This window comes from Elaeis guineensis, chromosome 10, assembly GCF_000442705.2.
Source record: "Elaeis guineensis isolate ETL-2024a chromosome 10, EG11, whole genome shotgun sequence".
Lineage (NCBI taxonomy): Eukaryota > Viridiplantae > Streptophyta > Magnoliopsida > Arecales > Arecaceae > Elaeis > Elaeis guineensis.
Window position 1 is genome coordinate 31,810,483 of NC_026002.2, and position 25,853 is coordinate 31,836,335.

General features: G+C 36.8%; 1 protein-coding gene across 1 annotated transcript; it reads right to left on the reverse strand.

Annotated features, from left to right (window-relative positions):
• Window positions 1–450: 450 nt before the first annotated feature.
• Window positions 451–25,560, reverse strand: LOC105052689 (ubiquitin carboxyl-terminal hydrolase 14). Its single transcript, XM_010933596.4, has 20 exons — window positions 25,364–25,560; window positions 25,094–25,265; window positions 21,303–21,415; window positions 20,881–21,217; window positions 16,529–16,623; window positions 14,464–14,597; window positions 14,331–14,387; window positions 14,164–14,241; window positions 12,907–12,961; window positions 12,792–12,833; window positions 12,324–12,404; window positions 10,500–10,698; window positions 10,356–10,413; window positions 10,132–10,254; window positions 3,054–3,142; window positions 2,810–2,899; window positions 2,535–2,708; window positions 2,253–2,380; window positions 1,859–1,985; window positions 451–816 (listed from the first exon to the last, which is right to left on the reverse strand). The coding sequence occupies exons 1-20, from the start codon at window positions 25,472–25,474 to the stop codon at window positions 638–640; spliced, it is 2,442 nt and encodes an 813-aa protein (XP_010931898.1). The 5' UTR covers window positions 25,475–25,560; the 3' UTR covers window positions 451–637.
• Between the last annotated feature and the right edge of the window lie 293 nt (window positions 25,561–25,853).

The window sequence follows — 25,853 nt, forward strand, 5'->3', positions numbered from 1 at the left end:
TATCCATGAATGTTGTCGTGGAACATCCAAATATCAGAGTGAGAAACTCATGATAACATTGTGATCAGTCATTCTACAACTTAATATAAGCTTGTCTTTTCACAAAGCCTAAACCACATTGCTAGAAATGCACAAATACAAAATGCACACACATAGTGATCCAATAAATCCTTCAAGAAAATGAAGTCAGTAATCAGTGTTAGTTGTCTTCCTTTTCATTCAACCAATGCAATGATTCTTTTTCCTCAGCCGGGTTAGCATAGGGCAGGATCTACAGAGGCGGGTAGCATCTGTTCAGAGTATAATTGCAAATGGAACCATGACTATAATTGCAAAGTCCTACCAACCTTTACGAACTCCAAATTCTGTTTAACTATCAATCACCAACTGCTTCAAACCAGATTAAAATGCATCGGTAAAAAAATATATATATCAACCAACGAGACAAAGTTTTGGCAACAGAAGGTTTTATTACTCCAAATGAGAATGATGCATCGGAACTTGTTCACTGGGAAACGATAGCACAGGGAGGAGGTTTTACCTAACATCACCTGTCAGTTTTAAGTGAATTTTAGCTCCTCCACTGTTGCTAAGAGTTTAGCTGCATAAAGATTTCCAGCAGTCAACTTTGTTCAGTTTAGTTGTCTATCCTCTCAAAGAAATAGAGGTACCCCATGTCCTTTGGTGGGTTGACTGATGCACCAACCTTGCTGTCATTGAAGATCACCCATCTTCCATCCTTATACACATGAGCTACATAGTGCCCACATTGAGTGGAGGTGCCTATGTGGCTAATTAGTGCCATGAGCTTGTATGCTGCAAGAAAGAAAAAAATGTTCGTTAATCTTGAATTAGGACAAGCATGGTTGAAAGGAACTCTCAGAAAACTCATCCTCTAAAGATGAATACATTTCATCCAAGATGAAGCATTAAAGAGTCCACAAGATAAGAAGTGTAACAGTATGGACTCTAGGGAAAGTATAAAACAAAGAACAGGCAGAATCTTTAGCATGTTCTTTTACCTAAGCAAGAACATGCTGCTTATTTTCTATAAACAGGAGAACAAAATCTAATCCCTACAGCCAGATTCAAAGCATTGAACAACCAGAAGATCTGATGCACATCATTATTTTCTCTGCCTCCCAAAGTATCTTAAATGACCGCAATAAACAAGGTTAATGATACATCAAAGTTAAACAAAATAAGTCGAACTGCATTAAGACAGAACAAGGGCTAGAAAAACGATTCAGGGTTCCAAGAGGAAATTTAACCCCCACCCCCCCCCCCCCCTCTCTCTCTCTCTCTCTCTCTCACACACGTGTGTGTGTAACATACACACTGCACTGCTACTACAAAAGAAAAAAACAGACATACCTACAGATTCACTTCTCAATTTTAGATCCCACTATTGGAGCCTAATGTCCTCAAAATATACAGCTATATTGACGAACGTGTTAATATGCATATCTATGATCTCTGGATCTTGATGAAAATTTTAGAAATTTCAAGCGGCATGCACATTTTCAAGCAGATATAACAGACAAATGTGCTTAGCAATCTGGGCTACCAGCAATATTCTAAGGTACAAATTCTGGCTTATTCACCTTAAAGCCACAGATATACTAGCTTCCCACGCCCTTGCAATGCAAACAAACGATTTGTCAAGTAGCATAGACAAGAGAATTACAGATGTTTAAAGTTTTAGTATAGGGAAAGGTCTCCATGGTCAAAAGAACTTATGACAACTTTAAAACATGAAGAAAAAAACAAGACACACACAAGAAAACTATAGTAAATGCAAGAAATTCATAATTCTCATATGCTTAACAGAAAAGTTTAGGAGATCAAAGAAACTAACTGCCACTTCCATCTGGTACTCCTGGATCACCAGCCTGTGTGCCACTTGATGTAGCATCTGTATCAACTGAGCTGGAAACTTCTGGGTGGCTAAATATCCAATCCGTGGCTTTCTCAATGCTCCCACCCTAGCAAAAGTTAAACCAAGATGCAATTAGTTCATTGGGGGGAGGGGGTGTTGGAGCAGGAGTATCTCACTCTAACAAAGGAGCAGATAAAGAATCAGGGTGAGATCAAAAACATTAAACTATTAAGAGACCCGAGAAGGTGCTATAAGCAAATAGCAATTAGCAATCATGAGAAAATTTGTATTTCATGTTGATAAAGGATTGCATCATATCAACAAAGTTACCAGCATTATTCATATGAGGTGGTAAATTATATAAGGATCTTACAGAGGCCTTCAATGCTTTTCGGGCAACCTCTTCTTGAAATCCAAATGATATCAAAGTTTCAACACTTGTTTCATCAATAGACATAAGCTCCACAGTTTTTGAATCATCGGAAATTGGATCATCTATATCTGTAAATGGTGCCACAAATGAAATCCTAGTTTATTTTTATCAAACTATATTTTTAAAATAAATAAACTGCAACTGGTCGAATTCTTGATTACCTCCTGTACATCTAGATCTACAGCAACTAGCTCATAAATTCAATATTTCTCAAATACAAACCTGGATCATTCATGTGAGATAGCAACCAATTCATTGCTTCTTCAATTCCAGCATTTGAGGTGTTAATGGCAGCTTTCTGACAATGGAGATAATTGAAGCCCATGCCTGAAAGTTTCGTAACAATATCTTCACTTGCAGCAACATGGGTAGGTTCCATCTTCTCACTGCTGGATACTGCAAGACATGTAACAACGGTTAGGAGTGCAATCATCAGCTACCAAGTTAAAATAATCAAATCAATTTAAGAAACTTCCAACAGAAATAGCATAATCCACCTGTTTCTGGTAGTAATTCTTCTCCTGGTTGCAGACCCCTGCTGCGCATGTGTGTGATATCAATTATATCAGGCACATCTATGTATACATCTGAAACACAAGCATTAAGCAATAAATAAGACAAAAAACAAAGCACCAAAATTGCAAGATGAAATTTATAAAAAAAAAAAAACAAACAAACAAACAAACAAACAAAAAAAACAAACAAACAAAAGAAGGTATAAACACTGGAAGACGAAAATACCAAGTTTCTTTGGTACCCAGCCTTCCTCCATCACAAATTTACGCATATGCAGTACCAGGTAATCAGGGAATGTAGCCAAACCAGCAGTCCTGCAAAACCATGAAGGCAATGCTTCATCAACTGTTCTAAAGATTAAAGCTTTAGACTGTCCCAATTGTTAAAATATTTGAGCTGTATCTAATATCTTATCTAGTAAAGGAACATCTTGACAAGCATAAAGGCAGCCCTGCCCAGGGCAGGTAGCTGTTAACTGCTATTTTTCTCACATTCTTCAAAGTGTCCCTGTATGCAACAGTGAATCAGGAAATGGGATGTTGACTGCACATCTACTGATTAGATGAAACAAAATTATCTTACTAGCCATCTATTGACTGAAAATCCGAGTGTAAGAGATCTAGTAAGACACACCAACCAACAAATGATAGCTTCCCCCTTTAGAATACAAGGCTATGTTGATTGCCAACTACCAACATTGATCTCAATGACCCAGGAGTCAATGTCACAAGGGTATACATTAAATCAGGAGTCAATGTCACCAGGGTATATGTTAGCTCTGTGTATTCCTTGCTACAAACATGTATCTGCACCTGAAATGAAATAAAATGGGTTGAATGTTGGTATTAAGTTAATAGGGTTATGCAACTCCATGGCCCTGAAACAGCTAGCACCAAGGATGGAGGTCAAGGAAACCATACTATATATGTTGTCACTCAGATTATCAACCACCCAAAATACAACATGTTTTTGTTTTGAAGATTTGCTTCAAGTATCTATAAATTGCAAAACTTATAAAGGTTTCCAGCAATCAAGTTTCACACCCTGTTTGAGACCACTTAAAAGAGATATTAAAACCAAAAAATTACATTTGCAAATCTATCATGCTGGGCATGAACTTATGATAGTATGGAACCGATGATTCATATTACTGAAACAAGAAATCTGGAACAATTTGCAGGCCTATATACAAAGAACTGCCTCAATTTGTAAGAGTTATTTGCTTAAGGAGTTGATCAATAAGCTGAGAGCTTGTTGAGGTGTTGCCTTAATATGATAATAAGTAGAGATGGTACAGGTGTGGTCTAACCAAAAAAGGTGCTTTGCTTCTGCAGCTTAAATGAATACATCGTCCAGTTAAGGTGGTAGAATTCTAGGATAACATGTTCTAGGATAACCAAATATGCTAAGAAATTTGCTTCCCTCAAATTTTTCAACCCAATACTAGAATTCTTCTGATTTTTCTCAAATTCAAGTTTCAAGTCCCATGTTGAGATAATGCTTCTTAAAATTTGAAGAAATGGAGAGAGAGAGAGAGAGAGAGAGAGAGAGAGAGAGAGAACAGCATAGATTTCCTATGTATATAAGAAATTAGCACCTAAAAGTTGATTTTGGTTAAAACAACAAAACCAACCTCATTTTAGGATCAATTTTAGCTGCAACAAAAATGTTTTAGTTTCAGAGTGCCGACCAAAAGTTCAAAAGTATGGATAAATATAAGTGCCTGAGCACAACGGAGTGGGTTTGGAGGCACAGAAAAGAGCTTTGTCCTTTTTGTTGGGGTGGGAGAAGCAGCAAACTTTGAATGCCTTGCAAAGGTTGATCACAGGGACCTGATCCTCCAGAAGTCTTTCCTGATTCTGAGTTGTTAGGCCTTTTTTTTCCCTTATTGTGCATATCAGCAATGGAATCTTATTATTTATTAATGTTGATTTTTATTTGGTTATTTTCAAGCAGTTTGTCCTATTATCCAAACATAATAACTATTTATCATAATTATTCTATTTATAATTCTTTACTCGCAATAGAACCAGTGGCCAAATGACCCAGGCCTCTAGGTGAGTCAATGTCCAATCAAGATAGGCAACATTACCAGTCACCTGCACCATAAAGTAAATTGTAGCAGTTTGCTGCTAGTATTAGGAGTGTTGGAATCCCGAATCACCTTGCCAGCCATAACCTTCTTTAACCCAATATTACCCATTTAAAGCATTTATTTTGCTTTAAACACATGGTAGTGGCTATATAGACATCTGATTTATTTTAACTTTCCTGCAAACTTTTGGACATGAAAAAACCTGAGATGAATATCATAAAACATAATATCGGCTTTTACCTTTGACTCCTAACTGCACTTAAACCGGTCTGCTTCCCTGTCCATCAAACCAACCTTAGACCCCCTAGCAACCCTCAAGAGAACCAAAGCCAAAAAGGAATATTCTGATTTATTGGAGAGAAGAGTCTTATGAATCTGAGTGCTCTTAAAGATCTGTGGAATGCACAACAAAAGGATTGGTGACAATCGTGAAGACTGTATGGTCATGAGATATCAAAACACAAGGTCACTCATTTGTAAGATTATATGTTGAAGATTTCTTGTGCCTTCTTGCTGCTTAGACATAATTATGAATGGATCTCAACATGCAGTAATTTAAAAAGCTTTTATTGGTTTACGTCAACAACCAGTCTCCTAGATTCAAAACCCTTCAGAACCTTTTCCATTGTCATCCGTTTCAGATTACATACAAATAAGTTTTAGTTGCAGACAGAAGCAGCACAGCCTTGATTTGGTAAGATCAACATTTAGTTATATAAAAAAAGACAAAAAATCATTCATGGACATCTGCCTGCAAAGATGTTGCTTGGAGAGTTGGCATGAGATTTGATGTATTATGTTACAAATGAAGGTTATGAGTAAGATTAATAGTTGACATACTATATAACTGCTTCTCTCGATATACTTGTATAAACACAAACACACACACACATATACCCCTACCATATAGGTAGAGTTATAATGCTCCCACTGGAGCAATTTCTTGAGTTGGTCCTAGCAACAAATGACAAGTTCACCTCCATGTATTACACCCGATAGTTTTACACATTCGTTGTCATTTGCCCTATGGAATCAATGCACTAAAAGGTGAAACCACCTTCTTACCAGTCCTTGTAGAAAAAATGGTGCACCAACGGCATGGGCCAAATGACAAAAAATGCCCCCATGTCTCTAAAACTATCTAGTGCAATACATAAGGGTTAGACTTGCCATTTGCCAGGAGGAGTAACACAAAAAGCAGGTTTGGTGGCTGAATAATAACTCTATTTATATATAATGTATATATCATCCATCCATGTAGATGTAGCATATAGCTAGTTCTTTAGGTTTAGATGAGTTGTTAATTTAAAACATTGGCTGTGTTTGGCGTTATTTTTCTTTCAAGTTTCTGTCTACAAAACAAAAATACAAAAATTAAGGCACAAATATGTTTGGTATATGTGTATATTTTCTTATTTTGAAAAACCAAAGCTCAAGTTTCTGAAAACAAAAGGTGAAAGCACAAATATTTGCTTTCACCTTTTCTCTTTAAAAGAAAAAGGCATGTGACAAAAGTCTTGAGATTTTGAGTACTTGATGCCACTCTGAATGCCCTTTGATCTCCTTTTCCTACAAAACCCATCCCTTGGATCAGTCCTTCCATGATGATACTCACCTTCAAGCATGGCCTCTATCTCATCCATGTCTTCAACTACACTAGACATGTTGCCATCAAGCAACCACGTCAAATGTCAATGCCTGCCTCCAGCACATGTCCCTCAATGCCCCCAGTTGGGAGATCAAGGCACAAATATGTGTGGTACACGTGTATATTTTCTTATTTTGAAAAACCAAAGCTCAAGTTTCTGAAAAGAAAAGGTGAAAGAACAAATATTTGCTTTCACATTTTCTCTTTAAAAAAAAGCATGTGACAAAAGTCTTGGGATTTTGAGTACTTGATGCCACTCTGAATGCCCTTTGATCTCCTTTCCTACAAAACCATCCCTTGAATTAGTCCCTCCATGATGATACTCACCTTGAAGCATGGCCTCCATCTCATCTATGTCTTCAACTACACTAGACATGTTGCCATCAAGCAACCACGTCAATGCCTGCCTCCAGCACGTCCCTCCTTGATGTCCCCAACAGGGAGATCATGCGGCCTATCACCGCCCAGCCTTAACTTCCTCTACATTCACCTTCACTTGTGTAACCTCTCTCCTTGCTCCAACTAACCTTCTTCACTCCATTCAAGCCACTCGATATAAATAAGGTGGTCCAAATCATCAAAATTGAAGGTGCACCTATGAACTCCATCCCTCCTCCCCAAGTGGGTCATTGTTCACCATGCCCTCCTCTTCCACCCTTAAGGCCCATCCCACCTTTGCATCACTCACATCCACAAGCACATAGAGGTGCGTCCATCACAATTAGATGCACTTGCCAAAGGAGGCAAAGAGGCTTAATAATAAACCATTGAAAAACTAGCTTGGCAGCCCAACCTACTTTTGGGTGAGCATGAGATGGACCTTTTGGCCCAATGAACTGGGTTGGACTAGGATGTTCGGGCCTCACTAAAAGATAGGCCAACCTCAAGTTCGCCAAGATTTAGCCCTATTGAGTGGTGTAAGTTATATAATTTATAGTATCTGATTAACAGACCATAGAAAAATAACACATACCAAAGCACATAACACATAACAGAGAGTCACCCCTCAAACTTTCTCAACAGCATAAACACAACCGCTCAGATAAACCTATTTAATTTTCCCACCTTTCATCTAGGGTTATTCTCCTCTCTTCTTTGTTAATCTTGAATTTGAAGGCAAAGAGAAGACTGACAACCATATGCAATGGATCAGCTTCTTTCTCTTCATTAATCTAATTCTTGAGAATATTCGGGACATCAAAGCTGATGCGGTATAGCATCTGCCCTCTTCTACTTTTGCAATCCGGAGTTCTTTGAACCAGAAGTGAGGAGGTGCATGGCTGGCTCTTACGTCTAGTTTCAAAGCCAATACACATACACAGTCCTGTTCAATACAATATCAACCTGAAAGCCTTCAATGGGATAATAGCCCCAAATCTCTTATCTTATGTGTATTGATGAACACATCTAACTCATGCATAGACAATGCCTGAATGTGAGGTTAGGCATGCAGGATCACCTGTCTATTTCAATGTGTCGAAATTGGTTGGATAGCGAGAATGGTATTTGAACTAAAAAAGGCACATTTGATAGATTCTGGGTGCCATGAAGACTATGATGAAAGGGAAGCCAATTGAAACAAAGTTTCTAAAGCCAACCAGAGGCCAAGGAGAAAGGTGGTTTGAGTCAGTCACATAGTCTGAAAAGAATAGCTTCCTTGGTTGATTCAAGTACTTTGAATGTGATAAAACCCCACCATTGGCCACACAAACAATGGTGTCAAATTGGGACCTCATTCAACCATTTTAGCATAATTTTTCTTCTGCTCTCTTCTCCCCCTCATTTCTACTACCTTGACACCAATGTCTCCTCCACTACCATCTTCCTAGCAGACACTGCCTTGGACCACCTCCCGAGATGTCCATTGCAACCTGCCCAAGACCCATCCCTTCCCTCTCTCCACCACCACACCCACCCTGCTTCCTTCCCAGGCCCCAACTTCCTGCCATAGCCAGATTATCGAAAAGGTTTAGGAATCTTCTCTGGTCGAAGCAAGCTAGGCCAAGGTCAAAGGGGTTAAAACTAGACCGTGCTCAAGCTATAAATGTGAGGCTTAAGGATATGCAACCCCCCACAAACCCCCCCCCAAAAAAAAAAGAAAAGAAAAAAAAAATCTTAGCACTCAGACTGATTGTAGTTCTTTCACCTTACTTTTTTCCTTCATTTGTTTTCTTCCCTACATAGGCAAGGCTTGAGGACAGACCCTTAGAACATGAAATTTTTCTCTGCAGATTTTCTACTCAAAGAACTGAAAACATTTCAGATTTAAATATAAAATTCATCCAGGAATTTAATTTCAAAACTTGCAAATCTAATCACCCGATCCTATTAGCATTATACATACTACCTCGAAAGCTCCAATTACCTAGCATCACTGATCAAGCATCACTGACCAAGGCTTCTTTAAACCTACTTTATCCAAAAGAAGCTCATCAGTCAAAGCACAAACTTCACTCTTTCACATGCATAGATTGAGCACTCTCAATCATTTTCAAATCTGCAAGCTGTCACTCCTTCCATAGCAATTTGAAAACCTCAAACATATGAGCTCACAAGATAAACAACACCTTGAAGTCACAAAGGGACATCACAACTTAACATCTCTTTGTAGAATAAAAGATAGTAAATTGCAAGAAAGTTGCACGCTGACAGCTGAGCTGATTCAGGGAGCTTGGATAGAGATGACATTACATAAGCTTGCGATCCACTACAGTGACATTAGCATAATGAGCCACGACGAGCACCAATGCAAATGCAAACTAGAACAGAACTAGCTAAAGTTTTCCCATGAGAAGCTCATTAAACATAACAGTTTCATCCCACTATGAGGTCACATCAGAGGGGCAAAACACAACTTAACATCTCTTTGTAGAAAAACAGATATTAGATGGAAAACTGCCCCTTGACTGCTCTTTTCTGGAGCCCTACTGAAGGTGACAATACAGAAGTTTGTGATCTGCTGTATAGACATTAGAATAACACACCAACACAAGCATCAATACAATGTCAGATAGAAGCATCAAAGAAGGGCAATTGCCCAAAGATTGCCTGTGGAAAATCATTAAACATATTACTTTCATTACAATGGAGGATGATTGTTCGTGCATGAAATACTTTTTTTAAAAAAAGTATACAAATAATGTTTTGAGGGTTCCTATTGTTATGTATTACATAAAAGAAATTCATGTTTTGAGAATAATCTTAATCAATAAAATATGTCATTTTACTGTAATAGATTATTCAAGGGTTCCTATTGTTATGTATTACATAAAAGAAATTCATGTTTTGAGAATAATCTTAATCAAGAAAATATGTCATTTTACTGTAAGACCTATTAAAAAAATGAAAAGAAACTTATTTGCTGTCATCTAGCATTTCATCCAGCTCTCTAAAAGACATTTACCACCTCAGCAGCTGAAAAACTTGCTATGCAAGCTTCCAAGAGTACTACTTATGATCATGTATAGATAGCCAAAAAAAATAACAAAAGATATTTTGAGAATAATCATAACAGCAAATATGTTATTCACCAGCTCTATTACATAAAAATTTCCACTTACTTGATCGCCGTTGTCTTAGCATTTAATGCAGTGCTATAAAAACCATGCACCTCCTCAGGAGCTGAAAAACTTGCTAAGCATGCCTCCAAGGGCACTCTTGGTCGCACAATTTCATCATTAGCTCTGGTAAAACCAAACATTTTCATTACAATATTTGAAAAATGGAAGGCACAGGTGAAAGTCAACATAGAATATGGCATATATAATGGGCAATTGTAGCTTACATTTCCTTCCCTTCCAACTTCCTTTCATGTTTCATTTTGTGAAATACTTCGAGCTGATCTGAATTATTTATTTAAATGAAAAAAAAATTAAGATCTGATCTTAGTGAACGATCTCCAACAAAACTTTGGCTTCCTAGCAAATACCTTTATTCATAGCTTCATGTAATGGTATATTCAGAGATAGAATGTTGTCAGTTCTTTTATTATAAGCAACTTTTCCAGATGGACACTGTAGCCGCTCCTCAACAATAAACTTAAAACTCCTCGAGGGTTCAAATTCAGGTTTTTCAGCATTGGCCCGTTCAACTTGGTCAAGCAAATGTTGAAAAAACTCCAAAGCATCCTAAAAAGCAACCCAATGTAAGGAAATGGTTGTACATACCCATTCAGACGGAAAATAAATATGAGGGAAGCAACCATACTACTTATGTACAAGAAAGACAAGATAAGTAAACATTGTGAGTCCAAGATATTCAACTATATATTGAAAAACACTGGTCAACGAGGAGAGAAGAAATGTCACAAATTAATGACCCAGTTTTTGTTGCTATACTATCAGAATTTAAAAAAAAGATAAAGAATTAAAAAAAAAATTGCAAGTGCTTGAAATTCAGCTGCATAAGGGTGACCTCTAGCACCACAAGGATGGTAATAGAAAATGCAGCAGGATACACACTGGACCAATGGGACGAACAAAAGACCAAGAATTTATCTCAAGTCTCAACCAGTTTAAAAATTATCTTCACGGTGGGATGCCTGGCAAATGTCAAAACCTGGATTCCCAGACAAGGAAAATTTTAGACATAACCTGCTGCTCTCAAGACTAGCCTTGGTGGGAAGCTTGAAGCATGGTCAATGTCTTAAGTCCCTAAGGACTGGTGTTCACGTTTCTCTTGGTAAGTCATCATGAGAAACATTAAGCAAAGTGGAAGTATTCTTTTAACTCTCAGACTTAATTGTTCATTTGATCCAGACTTATTAATTTGGTTTATTTATGTTGCAATTTGTGGGTTGATTTTAATTGTAGCTATTTCTCAAGGGCAGTTTTCAAATCCTGTCCGAGTCGAGTACAAATCTAAAGCTAAAAGACCTATGTAGGAGTGCTTTTAGTTTAGGATAGTTTTATTATTATTATGAGTATTATTTTTTAAAGTCGCTGAATTTGATTAACTTGAATCGAATCATTTTACATGTGTTACATAGAGAACAAATTTCTGCTAGTCAGTTCCTTTTTCTTTTCAATGCATTAAAAAGTCTCTTTAGCAAACAGATGGTTAATTTTGTTATGAGTTGTAATAGAAGCTCTTACTAGCCTTATTGAATTAAAAGGTTGTTTTCTTTTAAAGTTCAAACTTTGAAAACTATGATGAACCCATCAGAGCCAATACAAGAAATACCCTTATATCATAATTTACAATCAAAATAAATTTTAAAGAGGTTTCTTTTCTTGTTTCTTCTATGGTATAAGTCCATAAAATGGAGGTGCAAATCCTAGAACCAAAGTTAAAATGGCAACTTACAGAATGGAAGACTTGGCTGGGTATTCAGGCCCAAATAAATCTAGGACAAAGCTGCTGATAACATTCTTCGAAAAATGAATGATAAATCATCTTGAGCAAAGTTGAGATTGGCTAATATTCAGCTATGCTTCTACTTCATAAGGCACTAGAGTGATGGTAGATGGAATAAAGAAGATTTTTATGTAATATTTCTAATATATGAAAATCCTCGTCAGCTTCATTTTTCTTTTCCATATAGCATATGTTCTGGATGGCTTGCGATAACAGAAAGACTCCTTAATCAGCTTTCAAGAATCATGGTCCAAGTTGAAGTGCTTTCTCAATTTGTCTAAATTATTAATGGTTGAAATAGAAGAGGAAATTTAAGCTTTAATGCTTAAAGTTAAAAAAACCATGTAAATATGCATCAAGCCACTTGCATGTACATTAGTCTCTAGGTCACTATTACCTGTTGCCTCATACTTGAAAACTCGGGATGATTAGCAGCAATAACTGTTTTAAACATACGAGGAGGAATCCCTTCTTGCTTCTGAAACGGGAAAGATGAAAAATAAGCATTCAAGTATCAACAGGATAATGAAGCTGGCCAGAATAGCAATATAGAGTGCAATAAACTGTTCCACATTTCAAATTTTAAAATTGTTAAAAGTGATTTTTCATTGCCTCTTCCACCAAACTTTTCAAATTACAAAGTCAGATCAAATCTGTCTTTCTCGGTGAACAAAAGCAGTGACAATGTCATGAATAAATAAATATAATCCAAGAATCATTAACTTTCAATTCACATGCCTCAAATATATATATGCTAATTACTCAAATCATATTATACCATTCTTACCAACATATAAAATCTGCAATACCACTAGCCCAGTTCGAGACTCAGCTAAAGGTCAAAAAGTACACCAGGAGAACTTACAGCACTTGAGGTTGTAGTTTTACAATTTCCCACTTCATCCATCTGGTTGATAAACAACAAATCATTATACTCCAACAAGAGATAAAAAAATTATGCAAGAAAATCTTTAATGTACCTCTTGAGCCAGAAAAGAGTATTTTCCAGACAGCAAACCATATGCCAGTTTAGTCCTATGTCAAACGACATCCATTAACTCGAGAAGAAAATTAAGACAATGATGCCAAATGGAACAACTTCTGAATGACCAAGACTCAAATACCAAATAAAGATGAGGAAAACAAGGCTAGCATCAAAACAATATAAACAAAATCAAATGCATGTCACATATTTATTGCAGCTCCGGAAGAGCTTTCCCATGCCAATCATACCGAGATTGATATAATAGAATGCACCATTGTAGTAAGCCATGGTATAAGAACTAGGCCAAAATGAAACACTTTGGTAGAAGCATTTTGCCTTTTTTGTGTGGCGTGCAGAATTTTTTACTTATCTATCAGCAAGTATATACTGGTACCAGCTCCAGTTTTAGATGTCGTTTGATTTCATCTGAAACATACGGTTTTGGCAGAAAAACTTCATATTGTCAAAAATGTAAAATGGAATAATATCATCAAGGTAATTGTAGCTTGATATGTACCTATTACTATTAGTATTCACAATTGGAAAAAAAAAAAAAAAAAAAAACCTCAAACTACTAGAATTTTTTTACCATTCAGAAAATACTATAGATTTCAAAGCATTTAATCTCATTTCATGAGAACAGAGACCAGCAAATTAGAGTATACATAAATTGCAATACAGTCAAAAATTAGTACAGCATTTTTATAGAACCTTAAAGTTATTCATTTTTTTGTATGGGCAGGTCAATATATATCAAGTTGTTAACATTACCCTAACATTTCTCATTTTGTAACCTTGAGACATCTTTTCCTTCTGTTTCAGCTTATTTCAGTGTGGAACTAGCTAAATGAAACAACCCCCTTTTTCACCCCACAACTGGATGGAGACATATTCCAACACCGTAAATGTAAAAATTTTATACAAAACCAGAATGAGCCAAGAAAAGGTAATATTTAAATTATCAAGCAGTCAGTAATGGCAAACTGCACCAGCCAAAATGAAGCATTTAATGTGTTACCCTATTATCTATTACATTATCAATCAAATATGATGTTATACAGTGTTAGCTTTTGCATAGACTCAACAATATTAACATAGATCTAACTATTAAGACCAATCACAGAAAAATTAGCCTCAGTGCTATTTAGAAGAAGCATGCAATCCTAAAGTTGTAAATTTGTAATTATAGACAACAAATAACATTTTCATTTAACACTACTTTCTTAGAAGTGTCAGTTAAACATTCACTTACAACTGCATATTCAAGTCTAGTGTTGGATCAGCAGGAGCCATCTCAAATGCCATTTGCAAACTCTGTTTCTCATAATATCTGAAAGGATAAGAGGCATCAAAACCAAAACAGAAATATAAGAGCGCCACAAAGTTGACAACTCTTCCATGAGTAGTATGCATACTTACCGTGAAATGAAGGAACGTGTTGAGAAAACTACTTGCATGGTTGATGCCATATAGCAGCTGGCAAAAATTAAAAGAAAAGCAATTACTTTAAATTTTGAAAGAACTAAATGTTCAATCCCTCTCATCTGATTACCTATTCCCAAGATTGACAAGCCCGGTATAGCCTGGTCCAAACAAGGGTTCCACTTCCTGCCCACTTTCTTGTATCCGATTCCAGTCAAAATTTATGTTCTGGTCCAATTCTCTTTCAGCAGTTGTCATTTCAGTCTGCAATAATGAGGTTTACTATCAGTAAGAGTGGCTATGCATCTTTGGGTAATATATCATGAAGTGAGTCCACCATAATAAAGATCATATAAGCCCAGCTTTCAACCATAAATGTAACTGACAATGGTTATTCAATATCTTTGCAATAAGCTTTCAATGCATGTTGGTGCTGCTTTTGTATGTACTAGAGATATTGCATCAAACAAAAATTCCTATCTAACAAATCTTATGGAAATCACTTTCCAATGATTAAACAAAATAAACAATACAATCACATCTTGGTGCTGCATTTCATATGTCTCAGAGATATTATTGTCCAGCATGATTTCAGGTGCATCCCTTCAGAGCAGTCTTCTTAAAGGTCGGCAAATCAACAAAAAAAATAACGCCACATACTAATGCAGCTCAGACTTAATGGGTGGTGACAATGTAGAACAAATTGAAGCACTTAATAACAAGGTTTTAAATTCCATGGGATGGAGCTGTTCCGATTTTCCCATAGAACAGGACGCGCCGTCGTCCCATCCCGTCCCAACACTTGGGATAAGGAATGTCCCAAGATATCCTAATCGGAACGCCAAGACGCTAGCGGGACAACCATGTCCTAATACATGGGATGGTACCCTGTCTTGGTGTCCCGTGGAACATCCCGTTGGGATTTGAATCCTTGCTTAAAAATAAGGTTGAAGAAATCCAATTATGGTTAACAGTAAAACCCACCAAACTCAAAGACTAGTCCAGCTAATCAGCTATTGTTCATCAACTATTTTTTAGCCTCAAGGATTGCAAGGACATGCAAGGGTACCTAGTGCAAGTTCATATGCATGCATATTTGTCCTTGTATGTTCATATGTCACAAGTTCTGGATAGAAAGGAATCAGGCAGAAACCTGTTAATTTAGGTGGACTTACCAACTATAACAGTCCCCCACAATTTGACTCTACCAGGATTCTTAATAAGAAATAGATAGACACCTATTGGGTCAAAAAAAACAGTTCCTTAAAAAATCAACAAAGCAAATCCTAATCCAATCAGATAGTACTATAATAAAATTAATGAATGGCATTAAAAGAACCCAAACAAGACTATAAAAGACTTTCGTTTGACTAGCAAGGATTGGCCAGATGGGCATAACTGGTTACTCTTTTCTAGTCCTTTTGCTGCACCTAGCACTAACTATTAGTTGTTACTATTACTAATATTGCTATTGTAAAAAAAAATAAATAACCATCACTATTGCAGTTTTTATATGTATTTAATGTATTAGTTAAATAGTTCAAAATAGTACTGCTAAGCACCTGCATATGCAGCCTGGATACCATATATGTGCTGCATGGTCCCCTGACCACCCATATACCGCAGCCACCTTTTAAAATGCAGGCTCCCTTTCCCTCTTTTCTATCCTTAAAAAGAGCTCAAGGCCCATCTCCTAGAGGTATAGCTAGAGCAAGTAATTCAAGACCATGCCACCACAAATGATATTTCCTAATTGGTCCTTTTTGGGAACTGCTATTCCTACTCCAAAATGTCATATTATCAATATTTTGTAAAATGGAAAAAAAAAAGTATGAAAAAACAGTGGCAATGAAATAATTAAGAAAATAGACAAGATTAGAGAGGACTTTTCAGCATGGTTTACAAGCATAAAAATAATGGCAATGTTTCAAAAAAAAATTATATAAACATGATGTTCATGCGTGAGATATTACAAGAATAATAAAAAAACAGCAGGTGTTCAAATACCAATTTCAGTATGGATAGGTAAAACACCAGTTTTCCTTGTTCTATAAAATAGCAACTTTACGTAGTCTTGTTTTTATATATCAAAAGTCGGAAAGGCATGAAGAAAGCTAAGCAAGTATTAGATAACATAATTCAGCACAAAATAAATTAAGATAAACAAATTCTTGCCGTGAGGACACATAACCAACCTTTTGCAGTGATGAAAAGTCGATGCCAAAAAATGCCAAGTGTTGAGCCAATAAAGGATCCTCAACACCATCATCCTCCGGGTAAGAGAAAACATCTGAACTGCCACAATAATTTGATATAAGTAACAGATGATACAAAAATAAGTTTGTGATGGGTTAATTCATCTGTTTATGAATGAAAGAAGATAATCAATTGGTCTCCCAGTCTGATGTCTCTTGATTGCATGATTCAATATTAACTTAAATCATTTGATACCAAATTACACTTAATTTAATATTGAGTTTTGACAATGCAATTATGGGTACTTAACTTATACCTATACACATTCAATCACAACTTGTACATCTGCAAGTACCGCATGCAAAGGCAAGGCTAGGGGATTCCCTGTCTGTTTGAGAAAAGCTACTCAAGTAGATGTCATTCACTGATTATGATATTATTCAATAGAATGACTTTGTGCCTTTTTGCTGCTAATGATACTGCAAACTGACCTAAGCCCTTGCCAAAGTTGTCTAATTTTGTGCTACTCAAAAAAATTAATAGTATGATATTGCACCACAAGGGAATAGACTGACAAAGGATGGACATAAGAAAGTAGAAGAATCTCAGGGTTAGGGCAATCTATCATCTAGTTATCTTGCAACATGAAAAAAGATAGAGCATCCTTTCTTTGCAATTCTAAAAATTGTAAGGTTCAACAAAAGATTATTAGGTTGTCATGAGAAGTGTGGATCCTGAGGAATCTATGGTTGATCGGAGGTGCAATAAAGGTTAGTAGTTGCCACGCAAACAAAAGTTAAGCTACAGCGAATAGTTTCAGCAAAGAGTGACATGACAGTCATTGTAGAATGACTGTAGATATAAAAAGTATTCAATCTAGGGTTGAGGTTCAAGTTTAGCAGCTCATAAAATCTAAGATTTTGGCAAGACTTGAGACTTAAGGTTGTTACAATAATTTATTGCAAACCTGTACTCAGATTAAAGTCATAAAGTAGACAGCAGCAATTAAATAAGAGTAGAATGCTCGAGAACAGATAGAGAGTGAGAAGAAAGATTGAGAGGACAAAGTCAGTAAGGCAAAGAAAACGAGAAATGGGAGGTACAAGGAAGAGACGCTAAACCTCACTGCATGTTTATCACTCTTACATGTCTAATACTTCAACAATCTGTATTCAATTAATTAACCACTTGATCTCCATATTATCTAATTGACATCTCCAAGGGACTCTTAATAACTAACTGGTCTCCCAGAAGGGGCCTAGAACATTTTCTAAATTATAGAATTTGGATTCCGATGGAATCCAAAATAGAAAGATACCCAAGACTTTCCAAAACTAAGACCTGATTACTATAACACTTACCCAGCCCAATATATACCTCAAATAGGACCTCCACAGAGTTTCTCTTGCTGAAAATAGGACACAAAAACCAACACCACAAATTTCCTTTAAAAAAGATCCAGAACAACAATGAAGTTCAAAAATATTTTTTTAAACCAACACCACAAATTTCCTTTAAAAATGATCCAGAACAACAATGAAGTTCAAAAATATTTTTTTAGTCTCAACATACATATATATAGGTATAGCAAAAACCACCAAAAAATGATCCCATCCATTACAAGACAACATCACAAACTTTGTTGCTTACTCTGTCAAAAAGCATATCTTGCAGCACCGCAATCTTCCTCCCTTTCATCTAATCCATCCTCATCTTCCTTCCATTATCTTGAGCCCTTGAGCTGGAACTTGGGCATTAACTACTTGCACGACTTGCTTATGTTGCAAATCAGTCATGATAACCACACCATCCTGTATTCCATCAATCCTTGACATGTTACCATTCAACTCCTCCAACTATGTATCCTTGTGTTGAGACAGCACTTAATAATCCTTACATTTATGATTCCAGAGCTTTAAGCATGGAGTCACTTTATTCTCTAGGAGGTCAAATCATGTGAAATGGATCATCTTATATCATCTGACAATGATATACTTTAGTGGCAAGACGTCAAGTTGACAGGCTTTTATTAAAAGAAAAAATCTCACTGTAGTGTGCATCTTCAACAATCATGAGATTCATGTTGCTGATCTCTCAATTTTGTATATCATATCCTCAATGATTGATACCATTAATAACAACCTATAAAACACACCTCATTCAAACTTTAGCATTAACTTTTTTTTGTCAAATTTTAGCATTATTACTGCGGTGTTGCATACAGTAACATTATGACAATAGTGTACACGTCCGTGTGGGTGCGCACACATGCTTTCATGTGTGTGTGTCTGTGTGTCTCTATGTGTGTGTGTCTGTGTCTCAGTGTGTATGTGCATGTGAGAGAGAGAGAGAGAGAGAGAGAGAGGGAGAGAGATTTTGGCTGCACATATTTCTTAAGCTATTATAGACTTCACATTTGAGTACACAAATACCACATATAGACACCGTTCCTCATGTCCTCGTAGTAATGCAAAAAATAACCAGCGAAATGGTTTTATGGTTTTAGCAAATGAATTGTTATTTAAAACTTTAGATCAAATAAGATGCTAACATAAAGCGGTAAAGAGAGGAAAAGAGGAAGGCATGTTGCTCGACTTAGGTGATGAGAAGAGGCTTACAAGACAAGCTGCATGTCTCAAGATATAACATGTTTTATCCTAGCAGGTGACATCTAACTTGACCCAAACTAGAAACCTTGGCTGGGCTTTGTAAATTTGAGGTGTTAAGGATCAGACCTGAATAGTGAAACAATTTGATAGGTCCTCCTCGACAGGTGGAGTTGATTCTATCCTAATCTGAATCCCACCCATCCACTTAAGAAGTTAGGGTAGGATAGCTCTATGTAATATTTGTTCTGATCAAAGCTTCAGAGGATAAACTTTTAAATTTTTCTTTAAGTCTCATAATCAAGTTTGGTGTACTCTTGCCAAACAAACAAACAACCCAGTAAATATCTAAGGATAGGTTTACGGTGCAAACCCAACAAGAAAAGCAAGTTTTCTAATTTAGATTGGGCAAAGACTAGATCCTTTTCTAACTGCAACACTAGCACCATTATTTGTCCTTTTAAATATTAGTGTTACCTATACAGCTATAGATTAGACACAATGCTAAGTATTTAGCTGTCCCAAAGTGTCGGACACCTCAACCTCCAAAAAAAATCGCAGGAGGCTTCATTCTAATGCAATTTTCTTTTTTACAAATAAAAAAATATTCATGTGTGCGTGTGTGTGCGCGCATGTATAAACTTGGCCACTAAACTAAGTGAAGTAATTGAAGAGACTTTTTGTTAACAAGATTTTATTCATGTCATACTACACTAGGGGGAGGGAAAGAATACAACACTTAACTAAAACAATCAATATTCTATACAGAAATAATTCTAGCACTCGTAATAAAGTGTCGTCTAATAACACACTCCAAAATGTTGTGCCAACAGCTGACACTTTTGGTTGATGTTAGTTGGACACTCCATTTTCTAAAGTGTTACAAGGTGTCATGCTCTTTTATGTCCAACTGTTTGATAGTTTCAATACTTTCAAAACCCATAAAAGAGAAGATTCCATACACCCCAGCTAAGAAGATCTACAAATTTTATAACATCTACTTATCTTAAATTTTGAAATACAAACTTTAGAATTTATTAGGATAATTCATGAAATTCATATTTCAGAACTTGGAGAAAAATCAAAATGACAATCAATAGATTATAAAAAAAAAATCATAAAACTATTTCAAACAATAGTTTCTTCTTTCTTACAAATTAATCCATAGACTCTTTCCTCAGAACAGCATTTTATCCAAGAAGTATGAGTTTTAAAAATCTAAACCTAGTACTTCAAAAACCATAATTCCCAAGAACTATGAGATTTAAAAGATTCAGCACCATTCCAATGTAAAAGGTAAGATTGATTTCGTGTTCACAAAGAAATCAAAAACCAAAAAAAATATTATAGTCGCATGCTCTCTCAAGTCACATGTTTACTAGACTATAAAACCAAAAAAAGAATCATAAGAGCTGGTCGCAATTATAATGTCCAATTTAAATTCACTACATTGACCAACAAATTTAAGGCATAAACAAAACTAAGGAATCTAACTTTACTTCACAGAACTTGAAGCATAAAGCAGTTTAAAGTAAAAATAAATGCTAAAACAATATTCAAATTTCTGTCATACGAAGAAACTTTGTTTTACAGACATGCAGTAACTCACAACACTGTTATGCAAAATGTATGCATGATTAAGGGTGTAGACCATCCTACATCTGAAAAACATGATACCAGGAAACTTATGGCTTATGCTAATGCCATCTTTGAAGAAATATTTAAACAGCATGTGAAAACATTACCTGCTCCTTCCAAATCAGCAGTTATAGTTCCAAGTTTCACAGCAAGAGGATAGTTTGTCTCTTTGTAGTGCTCAATAGCATGATTATTGCCACCACTTCCATCCCAGTTTCTCCTTCCACAGAGGATCATTCCATCAGTTAAGTTCAGCCAAAGGTTATCAGTCTTGTCACATTTGCTACATTTCCACCCAGATGGAGGAATAACAACGCCATTGTTAATCTGTTGCAGGTCCATGGCATAGGCACTGACTTTCTTTTTCTCAGAAGTCCAAGATGCTAATTGCCCTTTGCGCTCAGCACCTTCAGCAATTAAAATGGAATCAACAGCCAACCTAACCTGCAAATTTACAACAAATTTCAGTCTAGAATATTTTATGATTTTTCACCTGGATGCTCATTGTAACAGCAAAAAGAGTACCTACCTTTTCTGGCAGCTCAACAGATGGAAATGGGAGAGTAACATAGTCAGGTAATATGACAATATCATGAGTTTCTTCATACTCCAGTTCTTGATTATCAAATCCTCCCTCCATACCTATCAAACACATTATATCAATAATATCTATTTTAATGCAACATATGAATGCAGCTACTTTTGTTCACAAACAAGTTATAAAATGTGTACTAAACATATTGGACATTTAGATACTAGACAAAATAAAAAAACTATTCATAACCTTAAAATTTCTAGCCAAGGGTAACAATGTGTATCATTCAGCTTCAATCACAATTAGGTTCATGCATATATGTACATATACTTTAAGTATGCCACAGTACATATTTAATTTTGAGTCTCATTAAAGGTTTATGTTCGGCTTTACGAATCAGTCACCAATCATTCTTATTAAGGGTAATCTCCAGTATTGCTTTAAATTTTCTTATTTTAAACCTTTTCAAACTACTGACCTGGGGATAGGCAGCCAGACCAACCCATCATAGTCCAACCATTAGGCAAGCTTGACCTTCCATTTCTAGCCAATCAAGTCAGACCTAGCAAAGTCTAAATCTCAAAGCCCGATTAAATCCTGCCCCTCCTACGCTAGCCCAGGCTTGCTTAAAATAGCTTAATCTTACCGAGCCCAATCCAAAACCTGACACATGCATACACACACACACAAAAAAAAAAAAAAAAAAAACACGTATACATGTTCAGAAATTATAAAAAAACCCAACCGTAAGCCCAAATCCCAAAATCATGATCTCCTCCATAACCCCTCCTCTCTCCCCAGCCCCAATGGCAACACAATTCCTCCAAATAAAATCACCTTAACTTCTCTTATGAAACATATGTACCAAGGTACAACCATCTTGTTTTCCCCAATTCACTATAGCATGCCGTACCACCACTGCCTCCAAATTCCTTGGCTACTGCAGCATCCTTACCACTAGAGTGCCAAAGCCACTGCAGTCCCTAGAATCCAAATCCATCCATTCTTCCTCACCACCTACAACCATCAACACTCTCACCGTTACCATCCTCATACCCATCCATCCACCACCACCATTACCCTCAACACCACATTCCTAACAGCTAAGGAAGGGTTGTAAACAATTAAGGAAGTTGAGCATAGCCAGGCTCAATTCAAAAATACATTAAGGCCGAGCCAGCAAAAAATAAACCCAAGCTCAACTTGTTATTTCTGAGCTAGCTCAAGCTCAGCCACTTAAGCTCAAAACTTTTATATGTTAGAACATCTTGTAAGTTTTCTCCTTAGCCATGGCTCCACCTCTTGATCTTCTTACTCTTCTTTCCCACCTTGCAGTAGAGTCTTGACTCTGCCCTTTCAAATGGCAGACCAGCTAAGTCTAAAGTCAGAATAGTTAGAGGATACTTTGGAAACATAGAGGTGAGAAGATCCAATAAACCACCAGAGAGATCACTACTCTCGACACCTGGATCACAGAGAGATGATGACTTGTGGAAAAAAGGGGCAGAGAGGGATGTAAGATTCCCAAGGTGAGAAAGACGGACAAGGAAATGGATTATAATTTGCAAAATGTTTGTGAAAGGAGAAAACAAGAGGATTTAGGGCTTTTAAGGTTTTCCCATATTGATCTCTACCAAAAGATTGTAACATAACAATAATGTCTATCAGCAAATAAACGTTGCAGGCCCTTTCAAGATCCAAAAGAGGAGATAAGTCATTCTGTTAAAAAAAAAAAAAAAAGGTATTCCTATAATATAAAAATATATAAATAGCTGGAAAGTACTAATTTTTTAAGTATTTATTTATATTTAAGCTATATTGAACAAAAAAATGAGCAAGCTACTAGCTTGTGTTAGCTCATTATTTTTTATTTTAAAATTCAGGCCCATGTACGACCAATTACTGAACAAGCAAGCCGATGACAAGCTAAATCTTGAGCCACATACAAGCTGCTTACGAGCAGCTCATTTGTTTCATAGCCCTACCCACCATAAGCCCAAACTACCAACCATCTCTTTAAAGCATCTGATATGGATGGTGATAACACCAAAGCCAAAAATTGATTTTTAGGGTAGAATGACCCCACATTGACTGGGTGATGCTGGATTTAAGACTGTTTTGCCACTACAAATTCTAGCTACAAAACTTAAGCCCGAGGCCTCATTGAGACAGCATGGTGGCATTTAATGTTAAGCTATGAGCCAATTGGGCCAGTCGATACCTATGTCCACTTGTTCATCTTGAGTCAGAGTTAGATATGCCCCTCCTAATCCATTCATGCAAACTCATGCAGCTCTCCTAACTGGACTTTTTCTTAAATTTTTATTGCACATGTCCATGCCATATCAAACAATTTTCTATCTTTTTGTCCTTAATTAGTGTCATTCTTACAACTCCACTAAAGTATTCGATCCCTGATTTATCTTTCATATTATTATCCTGCATTCATCTCAACATTCTATACCATACAACATTATTTATCATATTAACATCTGACAAAGGCAAATGACCATCACGTAGTGCTCTACAAGAACTTATCCACTTCATTCACCTAGCTTTACCCATATAATACAAGGATACCGTATCCAAATCATCAGTCCTTGTCCCGAATTCCTTGGGTTGGCTTCACGAACTCCTCATTTCCCAACCACTCATATTATGGGTTCAAATAATACATAGTTCCAAGTAAATAACATCAAAGAGCTAACACAAAGCAAATAACCTCAATAGCCAACATATTATAAACAAATTCACTATCCATCTCTGACACATTGCTATCAACCCCAGACAATATGAAGAAAACAGATACATTTACATTATGTTTGAGTGTTCTGCTCTATAATTTCAGATTTGATCTTATTCGATACTTTCCCTCTTCATGCCACCAACTCATGCTTCCAAACAAACCTCTGATTAAATTTCAAAGCATATAAATACTACCATTCTAACAAATCTACATGTAAGAACAATGAGGAACCTCAATTCATGTCATCAAAGAATACATGCAAAAGGCATTAACAAGTATTCCACTCAAGAAACATGGAAAATTAAGGTTTCCAGATATTAGCATTCAATCATATCTATATATCCATATCACTGCAAGAATAGTATATAAAGAGCACCAGCAAGTCATTATGCTTCCAACATTTTCTTGAGAATGATTTCAGCAACAGTAGTTCTCCCATATATAAATATATATATCCGATATCTCTGGTATGATTTAAAAGAAATGAAAGTAGCTGCCCAAAGAAACTTGATCTAGGTGAAAGCATCATACATCAGTGAATGATTAGCATATTTCTTTAATGGCGGACACTCAGATTGGATTATCCCATGACATTCCCAAAATAATAAAAAGAAAATGTTAAAGAAAAAGTGATCATAAAATGCCACATTTCCTAAGACCTAAAAATATAAAATTAAACACCAAACAGATAATTATAAGATACAGGCAAAAAATTCTTCAATGTGTGAAGTGGCTTATACGCCCACTGGTAGCACCCATTCTCGGTTTGAAATTTGTGGGGAGTATTAAATATTGATCAGGATGATTCTACCTTGCCAATTTTACCTCCCTTCCCTTCAAAAGAAAAAGAAAAAGAAAAAAGAATTTTGGAATACCGTAAATGTTCGATTTTTCTAGTCACGGTTGATAATTTTGCACTCTTCCTAGTTAGATCTCGACCACTACACCCAGTAATTCCACCATCAAGACCGATATAAAAAATATTGAAAAAAAAAGAGCAAAAAGAAAAGACAGTTCGGAAGGCAATCCATTCAGGTACCGATGGCGAGAAGGGTGGGTTTCTTGAGGGGGCGATCCTCAGGGACGGGCTTTCTCCTCTGCTGGATGTGGAGGTAGACCGGATTCCCCGTCTTCACGTAATTCCAGCCGACGTAATCCTTTCCGAAAGCAAGAAACGAGAACAAATCCACGTACAGGCCCCCTTCCGACCTCTGAACCAGACCAGATAGCCATCAAACGACTTGAATCGGAAAAAAGAAAGCAACAATATATCGGAGAAACCCTAAAATTCGGGAACTGGGGGGATTACCGGGGTATCGAAGGAGATGCAGCACTCCTGCTTGTAGATGCGGTTGGTGGGTTCGGGGATTCGAACCTTCGAGAGGTGCGAGCGGAGGAGCTCCATTGGGGACGGGATCATTCTAGCAGGGTTTAGGGCAGGGGAGAGGAAGGGGAGGAGGGAAATGGGAGCAGAAGGTAGGCGTGAGTGGGGCTGGAAGTGGGCACCGAACAGCTCCTGACCTATCGGGCCGGGTCGACTTGGAACCTGGCCAGGCCCGAGTATTTTTGGATAGGGTTTGGGCTCAGAACTGGGGCATGTGTGCATTTTGGGCCAAGCTCGGCCTAGGCTGGTTCCGGCCTGAGACTGAGCCCGACCGGCATGCAGCGCCAGCTGGCGGCACCGGTTGCGCCCAAACTAGGCCACAACACTATTCGTTTCCTCCGCATCCAGCCTGTAGGAAGCGCCTCCGACCAAAGTATAGGTTTAAAATTAAAACAAGTACAATATAGAAATACTT

Bases quoted from the DNA above. Each gene is read 5' to 3' on its own strand.
- LOC105052689 (XM_010933596.4), bottom strand. From the start codon at position 25,474: ATGATCCCGTCCCCAATGGAGCTCCTCCGCTCGCACCTCTCGAAGGTT. The intron at 3,143-10,131 runs GTAAGTGGAAAT...ATGGTTTTGCAG, and splicing joins GCTAAGACAACGGCGATCAA to GACTGCTGGTTTGGCTACAT. The intron at 817-1,858 runs GTTAGTTTCTTT...TCTTTCTTGCAG, and splicing joins AGTACCAGATGGAAGTGGCA to CATACAAGCTCATGGCACTA.